The 9,280-nt window shown below is 36.6% G+C and overlaps 1 protein-coding gene across 1 annotated transcript in view; it reads left to right on the forward strand.

The window, feature by feature from the left end:
• Window positions 1–9,280, forward strand: part of CACNA2D1 (calcium voltage-gated channel auxiliary subunit alpha2delta 1) — a 375,598-nt gene that overhangs the window by 192,842 nt on the left and 173,476 nt on the right. The window contains exon 5 of the mRNA XM_009285553.1: window positions 2,587–2,716. Coding sequence (XP_009283828.1) covers window positions 2,587–2,716 — 130 coding nt within the window. The remainder of the gene's footprint in view (window positions 1–2,586; window positions 2,717–9,280) is intronic.

Raw genomic sequence — 9,280 nt, forward strand, 5'->3', positions numbered from 1 at the left:
TTGAGAAAGATATTGAACAAGACCGGCCCCAGTACTGAGCCCTGGGGAACACCGCTCGTGACCAGCCGCCAACTGGATTGAACTCCATTCACCACAACTCTCTGGGCCTGGACATCCAGCCAGTTTTTGACCCAGCGCAGAGTACACCTGTCTAAGCCGTGAGCCACCAGCTTCTTGAGGAGAATGCTGTGGGAGACGGTGTCAAAGGCCTTACTGAAGTCCAGGTAGACCACATCCACAGCCTTTCCTTCTTGCCCACCCCAAGCCTACTGGTGAGAGGGGAACGTTGGAGACACAGCCTTGATGCTGTGCGAGCACTGCTCAGCAGTAGCCAAAACACTGGTGTGTTATCAACACCTTTCTAGCTACCAGTAGAAAGCACAGCATTATGAGGGCTGCTATGGGGAAAATGAACTCCATCCCAGCCAGACCCGATAAATGGTTTTACTTTCTGGTAGATTTAAGAGAGTGGCATACTGGATCATAGCATTTCAGGCTGCATTATACAAGTACTGCCTGCTTTTCTTATCCACATTCCAAAATGAAAACATTACTGTCTTAGAAGCATCTCAGTGCAAAAGTATGATATTCAGAAGCCTCTGGCAATGTCCCTAACAGCAGGTCATTGTGTCCACTAGAACTATTAATGAAAATAATACCACACACGTGAAAGTAAAAGGCACCATGTGGTCTTAGGTGTTCCAAGGAGAAGAATGTTTTTAGGTCATTTACACATTTTATCAATTTAGATTATTTAATGCCATGATATACCTGGACTTTACCTGGTGGTAGGTTTGCTTAAAGAAAAAAGATCATCCCTTACTTTGAGTATTAGGAGTTGTGCTTTCCTTTCTGTCTCATCCACCAGAGCAGGGTTAAGTACTAAGTAACAAGTTCAACTTCTTAGCAGAAGATACAGTAGCTATGCTGCATAAAAGTAGTCAAAATTAGTACCCACCTTCTTTTCTTCCAGAAGTTTAATAGACTTGTATTGTGAGATTCATCTCACCTAATTCTAGACAGCTGCATTGCGACTTCTCTGTCTAGGCGAATTGCCCTAGGGCTATCTTTATAGTCAATGGAAAGAAGGAGGCACTTCTAAGGCATGATTCATGTCATGGGAGAATAGGTGTCTAATTGAGATGAGATGAATTGCACTCTAAAAATGCCCATTTCTCTTCATTGACTATGAAGGCAGCCTGGGGTGATGAGCTCAACACTGCTATGTTGTTGAATTCAGTGGATGTCACTGGTTAATTGAGTTCTGCCCTTTGTGTTTCTGAACAAAACCGCCTCCTTGAAACCCATCTGAGACCACTGCTTACTTCAGGCAACATTTGAACCTATACTTAGTATAACATTTGTCCATAACCCTGTGATGAAGCAGTTGAGGAAACATATGCAGTTTAATTAGGTTACTTTGTGGGTAAGTTAAAATTTAGCTGTCTATACTTTGATAGGGGGTAATAGACACAGTGGTAGTATATAAAGAATAGCCTCAGCACACACATGCCTGACTGACCAGACAGGTGCTTCTTTGTCAGCACTATTTTTCAAGCATAACACATTTTCAAAAACTGACGACTCTGTAGTATTAAAAATATCCTTATAATTGCCTACAATTGCTGGCCTGAGTAATCATTCGGTATCATAGTTGATTCATTATTGATTTGAGCGGCAGTCTACTCATGCCATGGGGCCTCCTGTTCCAGCTGCAGCTGAGCCACGTGAAGACATTGCAACCTCCCCTTTGGCCTGCACTACCTCCTTGGTTTCCACACTTCATGCAATTTTTGTAGCTGAGTTAGAAAAAGCCTCTGCTTTTCACAATTTTTAAAAACTAGTCCAAATGACTGGGTGAATTGGAAGGAATCAAGAAGCCAGGGTGCAGACAGGTGAGGGAGGATGGGGACCCAAGGCAGGCAGGCGGTGGTGAGCACCTGAGTGTTTGGAAATCTTTCCACCCAGGAAGCTGTAGCCAGGAGAGTACAGGAGATTTAATCGAGACTTATTATTAAGATAAACTAATGAGAAAACCTATGTCAATCAGAAGTTCTAAGAAGGCTTCATTTCCTTTCTTTGTCTGGATGTGCACCAGTGTTTCTCAAAAATCTATTTACGAAATGTATATTAGTGGTATCATTTTGAGATTTGTGATTTACTATATAATCTGCAGAAGGAAAAAATGAGTTATACAGTATTTATATTTAAGATTCGGTACAAATTATTACACGTAGTAGAAGGTAAAGTATTTACCTTGCATTATGGGTATAAAAATTCCATGCACTTATGAAATTTAGGTGTGTGTTAGGCTCTCACTTTTCTTTTGCAGCTTTTCATTTCACTGAGTTGCACTAGGTACCTCATAATTCAAAATAAAGTATACACAAATATTTCTGGACCTGGAGCAAAAAAGTGTGTTTATACACAATGTATAATGTTGTATATATGTATAAGGTATAATGCAAAATGTTAGCTAAGAAAGAAAGGCTATGAGTCTGTTATGTAAAAAGAGGCAAATGTGAATGGAAATGTTTTTAGCATACTTTGTAATATTTTGCCCTTTGCATGTCTTTCTTTAAAAAGCCTGAAAAGAATGACACTGAATCTGGCAGCCAGAGAATCAGACCAGTATTTGAAGAAGATCCTGTTTTCCGGCGGCAAACATCTTACCAACATGCAGCAGTCCACATACCAACAGATATTTATGAAGGCTGTAAGTAGCATGTGAACAAAGTGATTTTATTTTAATAGTAAGCTTATTATTTGGGTCCCATTCTTAAAAACAAATAACTCCAAGCACAATTTTCATCTCAATTTTTAGTACAGATTTGCTGATATTGTCTCTTTTTCTTTCAATAGTACTTCGGATATGTGCTCTATTAGGCATATGATTTATCTTATGTATTAGTAAGAGCCATAGTTAAAGAGATCCATTAGGATTGGATCTGAGTTTCAGAAATGGAACTGGAGGTGAAAGAAAACTCTTACATATCCTAATTTTCTTATCCATTCTTTCTCTATGCTCTGTTCTCATTTAATACGAACAATTCTTGACAGCTCTTCTTTACATGGTTTTGGCCTCAGGCAGAGATGAGTACTGAAAACATTTTTGAGTATCCCAAAAGCACATACAGTTCAGGCTAATAACATGCTGTGTGAGACAGTAGTACTTATATTGCATGCAGTGCAGTTCCAGAATTGCAGTAACAGACTTTAGCAGAGAATCTGAATAAATTCTTTCTAAGCTATGTGAAAAATAATATATAAATATATGCATATACTGCTGAGGAATCTTTAACTGTATTTCAAAATTAAGTATTTAAGTTATCTTTCAAGATGAAAATAACTTCCTTTTTCTGTGCTCATCATCAAGAAAAAAATCATTATCCAATAAAAAGACATTTCAGCATTCAAAATGGCTGCATTTTTTAAAAATGGGGAAGAAAAATGAAATAAGATCCATATTATTAAGGTGGGTTTTTTTTTTTATTTAGGATCCTAATTTCAAGTATGCAGTCTTTCTCCTCTTCCAAAATCTCATCAAGAGGAAAGAGACCCTAATGTGACCTGAGCTCTTTAAAATTCATGGCCACGGTTTCGTGCAGCTTTTATAAATGACACAGGGATGAAAATGGAAATGTCAGTATGATGGGAGCTTTTATAAATGTGGTATGATGGGGGAAAGAATCATAGTAGCTCATATTCTTATATGGTGTGCTTGACTGCCAGACCTAGAGGATTATTCTGGGATTCTGGCTTTAATAAGTACTAAATTGCGCCTTAATTGCAGGATTACACGGAAGAGACAGGCCATTTCCTTTGCTTTTGTTTGAAGAGTAGTGATACTTTGCTGTTAAAATGTTATGAAAACTTGCCTCCAAGCATTAGGATATTTATAAACACCATGTGAACTTTGCTATAAGATTGTAATCAAAACAGTATGTAAAATGTTTTGTTGTGTTGAATTTAACATTTTAGACGGTATTCCTAAGGACACATGTCCCTTAAAAATACATGCTAGGTAATGTTACTGTACAGCCCGTTAACCTAAAAATGAAGACAAGCTATGACTTCATTAGGAAAGGTACAACTTTAGTATCTAATAAAATGATGATAACGGACAGAAATGTACATTTTTTGAGAGATGTAACTGCATGTGCAACATATATGGTTCATGAGAAATTCATGATTCTTTGGGTCTGGCTATCATATTAATTACCAGAGATGTGGAAGCCTGGAAAATTACAGAGAATACTGTAATTCTGTGTCAGCAAAATCCTCTTGTTGGGTAGCTGGGTAACTTTTGGTTACAGATGGTGTTTTCAGAGATAACAGCTTGAGAATACCTAAAAATCACAGATTTCATATCAATAAACACAATATCGTCACTAGGTTTATTTTACAGTAACAAAGTTCATGTGTTGTCTGAAACACAGTGAGCAATTAGAATGTAGTCATTCACCAACAGATTTCCAAACCTAGAGTTTAGTTTTCTTTTCACAAGCAATATCATCTGCAAGCAATTTTTATAACCCTAGAAAGAGTGATAATGGATCTTGAACACTGTTGTCATTTTTCTTCCTGTTCACATAAGCTAAACTGTCATTTCTTGATAGAGGTTTCAGTGCCCACTATAGTAGGGAACAGTTGTACACTTTGAAAATAGTTTGCAATAAATCTGCAATTCCTTCACTACATCACAGTCTGATAGTGAACATTTACAAAACAGATATTACAACAAATCCTTCTGAGAAACAGTGGATGAGACACAGTTTACAACTTTTTATTGTTTGGACGCCAATTTTGCTGTACTGAATTACACCTTGGAAAGCAGATTTAATTCCCCCCTCCCCCCTCTTTATTGTATATGTTTTGTAGGATGCCAAGAGAAACAAAGAATTGCTCTTTGGATCACACAGAACAGGTTTCAGTGACTAGATATTTGACCTGCCTACTCTTCCTTGAGATTGGTTTTCACTTCTATTGCCTCTTAAAGTAGCAGGTTGTTGTCTCTAGGGGAAAGGGACAATTACAGTTAGAGCCATGCATGTTCCTAAATCTGAATTTTCACTTGGATCTGTTGATTGTGCTTTGTCATGTTAATTACTTTTTGCTGTATGAAGCTAGGAATTTGAGATTCACTGACTTTTAAACAATATGTTATCCATGGCAATCTTTCTTCCGTGTTCAGGTTTCATTTTTATTGCAGTAATTAGTTATGATTTTTAAAATATGAATCAAATATTGAATTTCTGTCATATGAAATTCTGAATGTGTGGATCCAGCCTCCAGTTAGCCCTTTGAAACTGGGACACTGGTTTAGCCAGTAACTCTCTAATGGTGTGCCACCTATTTAAACCTGACAAAATAGCATGTGCTATAAAATATTCTTCTGCTTCCTACATATACAGTGATTTGCTTATTTTGAAATTCAGTGATGAGTTACTTGTGAAGTAGTCCCTTTTATTTCACTATAGAAATACGTGACAAATCATTACAAAATATCCATTCACTACATCCACGTTATTACTTTGTGGTTTATTTGATTGCAGAAAGAAATATTATGAAAGTTATTTTTGCTTTCTCTCCTCTGTATCTGGTGCCAAAACCTTAGGAGAGACAGGGAAGAGTCTAGGGAGTTAATTTATTTGCCCGTTTCTGAGGATTACAGTCCCACTGCAGGAGAGGGCAATCCCAATAAAATAGACCCAAATCAGGCTTTTAATTCAGTATTTTTGAAGAGTTCCATTTAGGTTTTGAAATAAAATCAATCTGCTGCTGAAAACAGAACAGACCCTCAGGTTGTCTTTCCACCACGTGCACTGGGAATTAGTCATGCATCTCCTATTAGTAATAACAGAAGTCTTATTTCTAAATCCCCACTAAAACTGTACCCTGCTAATCCCTAAGTAGAATATGGGAACTGCAGGCCAGGAGTAAGAGGAAATCCTCAGCACAAGGCAAGTGAGGTTAATCTGCCTAGGGGATACCACCACACATTGCCCTCGCTGTCTGAGATGCGTAATGCACCATCTGCTACAATGGTTGCTCCAGATGTAAGTCTGTACTTGTGTTACAGTTTTAGGAAAGGTGTTAGGCAAAGCACACAAACAAGGACTGCTTTTTTTGTGTGTGGTTACTCCTGCTTTACTTCCTCTAAATCAGAAATTGAAATATTGCTTCCACATGTCACTACTCGATTAACATTGAAGAGTTGATTAAAGTGTCAGGTTGGCAGTAATGTGTATTGAACATGATGACATCATTTTGAATACGTTTGGGCAGCTACCAGCAAGAAAAAAAGCCTTCCCCTGCTCAGAACCCATTAAAACACTCATAAGGAGAGTAACAATTAATTGATGGTTCTTACAGCTTAATAATCATAAAATATACATAGTGTTTGTTCATACCCTCCTTTTATTGGGATGGCAGTCAAAATTTTGCTGCTCCTTAAAATCTTCTAAGATATTTATTATTTTTTGATAGCAAAACAGTGGACATCAATTTTATCTTACATGTCCACTACCAAATGGTAGTGAACATCAATTTTACCTTTGTTCTAGTGCATCATATATGTAAATATTCAATTATTGATAAAGTATTTTGACATAATAGTGCTTAGTACTGGGGGGCAATCAAAACTTTTAGGAATAACATCAAAACTTGTTTTGATGCTACAGTGATTTTTATCTTGACCGGAATATTATCTCTTTGACTCGAATTTTTGTACTATTGAACAATTTCTGCATATCTTAGGTATCTCAGGCTATGAGCTTGAAAGGAAGAAATATTCTTTGGGAAGAAACTTAGAAATGCTGGGAAATTAAACCATGGGAGCAAGAATATTCCCCCTCAAAAAAAACCCCAACAAAACAACTCCAAAAAACTAGGAAAAAGTGCATCGTCATTTATTCATGGAAGGTCTTATGTGTGGTTAATAAGTAAGTTTTATTCAGGAATCAAGATATTGATAAAGTGATGTGTAAATATTTTGGCATACTACATCAACATTCCTTAAACAACTAAAGGAGCAATAAAACTTTTTTGTGCTTTACAAAGCACAAATATTGCTATTTTAAATAGCAATAACAGACAGGCTTTTGCCAGTTTTATTAATTAAATTGCTTGGTTCAAAATATGTTAAGATTAATGCTGTTGATATATAGCTGAGAAACTGAGACTATTCAAAACTATTTTTCCCATGTTTTTTTCTAAGGGATAAATGAATAGCATTGTTTTACTACAGCTGGGATTGAAAAATGATTGTTTCAAGTCTCTGCTTGTGTGTGAGTGTTTGTAAGTTCACACCTTTAAATTTGGAAATAGAAGGTGGATTATATTGTTATGTATGTCTTGTGCAGATGGCATGTGAGATTACTGTTTGTTCTCGGGGGGGGGTTTGTATGTTTTCAATTACTTAAATCAGTGAGTTATTTGTGAAAACATGTAATGAGTGCAGTGGACCTTTAAATGAATTTTCAGTGTCAGCCTGTTTTAAATACCAAGCACTGTGGCTTGGGGTAAGTATAAAGCAAACGTTAGTTGCAGCTAAGTCCCTAAGTACTGCCTGGTTGGTTCAATATTAAACCTGGAAGGAAAATACTGATGCAGAAGCTTAAGCAAAGAACTCTAGGGTCAGTGCTGCTTTTTATGTTCTGACAATTATGATTTTTTTTTTTCCCCAAGTAGCTTACTAAGCTCCCTGAATGAAAATCTTTTTAAACAAGCAGCAAAAAGAAATAGCTTTTCTAACTTGATGGAAAAAGCTTGTTTCTGTCATAATTCAGAAGGCCAAAAAACTTGAACAATATCCTTTATCATGCAGAGGTACTTGCATTTTGGTACTTGGATTACATTAGTTTTATTGGATGGTCTTTGCATATTTACCTGGCATCAAGTTTATCATGACTTCTGTCTTAAATTATCAAAATTTGAGACAATAAGGTAGGATAAAGAAAGATGGTCTGGTAACCAAGCTTAATTTATTCCTTCTTGAGAGACTAAGTTTTGTCAAAAGAAACTAATCCTGTATACCAATTTTAGATAGCAAAAGCCAATAAAAAATACCAAGCATAGAGTATTTTTCCATCGCTCAAGGTTATTTTGGAAGATTCCCGAGTTCTTACAGATGGACACAGTGGTGCAAGTTAAAGCCAGGAAATTGTGCCACAACATTGTCGTTTTTGCCAAAACAAAAATTTGATGGCAGTACATTTGTTAGAACAACTCTGGGTAGATAAGGGATAGAACATTGTGATATCTCTGTAGCATACGTGTCTGCTCACTTTTCTGCTGAAGCTGAGACCTGAGGGATGCAAGAACTGTGGGACCAGAGAACAGAAAAGGCAGGACCGTGTCTCTAATTTAATGGTTTATGTGAGAGACTTTGGTTCTCATTCCCATCCCATAAACTGTTGCTATGTTAATATATCACGTGATTATTGAGGAGAAGAAGTAGAAATCACCCACTGAACTGAAACCCACTCTGGTCCCTCCTGGAGAATATCCTGACTGTTCTAGATGCCCTCTGACAGTGATACTGCAGGCATTACTTCTTTTTTTCCCTGTAAATCTGGTTTATTTGAAAACTGTGGTATGAGGGGTTATTTGCTTGAATTGTGAATCTTTCTACGAGTTACTTCATGCCGTTGTGCCTTGGCACAGACCTGAAGAGAATGCGAGTCTGAAGAGTCATAGGTTGCGCTGGATCTACAGATCAGGATGTGTATTTTGGAGGTCTCAACTGTGTGGACAGAGATAATAATCTGCCTACTATGCTTGGGTTTTTATGATGGAGACACCATGGATAGAATTGGTTAGGTACATGTTATTTTGAAGGTACCGGCTGTAATAAGGAATTATCAATGTAGACTTAAAGCAATCTGCCTGGTAATGATGCATCACAAAAATGTTATAATACCATATTCGAGGTCTGAATATTTGTGAATATGTTTTGGTCTGGAAAGTTTATCCAAGACTAACTGATTAATAAATGTAACTTAAGGTTCTTAATGGGAAAATAGCAGCAAATCTAAAATAAAACTTAATTTTGTTATAATTCTAAGTACTCTTCCAGATCTGTGTTGTTTTACTTTAAACATTTCAAATAAACTTTTCAAATGCTTCTGTAAAATAAAAATAATAAAAAAAATTCAGAATTTAGAACCTTAATGCCATAGATGTTCATCAAGATGTAATTTTCTAACACTAATTTCTACTGAAAGTGGGTCTTTTGAAATATTCTACCTCTGAATTTAAGTACGTTTATTTGAAATTA

The sequence above is a fragment of the Aptenodytes forsteri genome, unplaced genomic scaffold (genome assembly GCF_000699145.1).
Source record: "Aptenodytes forsteri isolate BGI_AS27 unplaced genomic scaffold, ASM69914v1 Scaffold87, whole genome shotgun sequence".
Taxonomy (NCBI): domain Eukaryota; kingdom Metazoa; phylum Chordata; class Aves; order Sphenisciformes; family Spheniscidae; genus Aptenodytes; species Aptenodytes forsteri.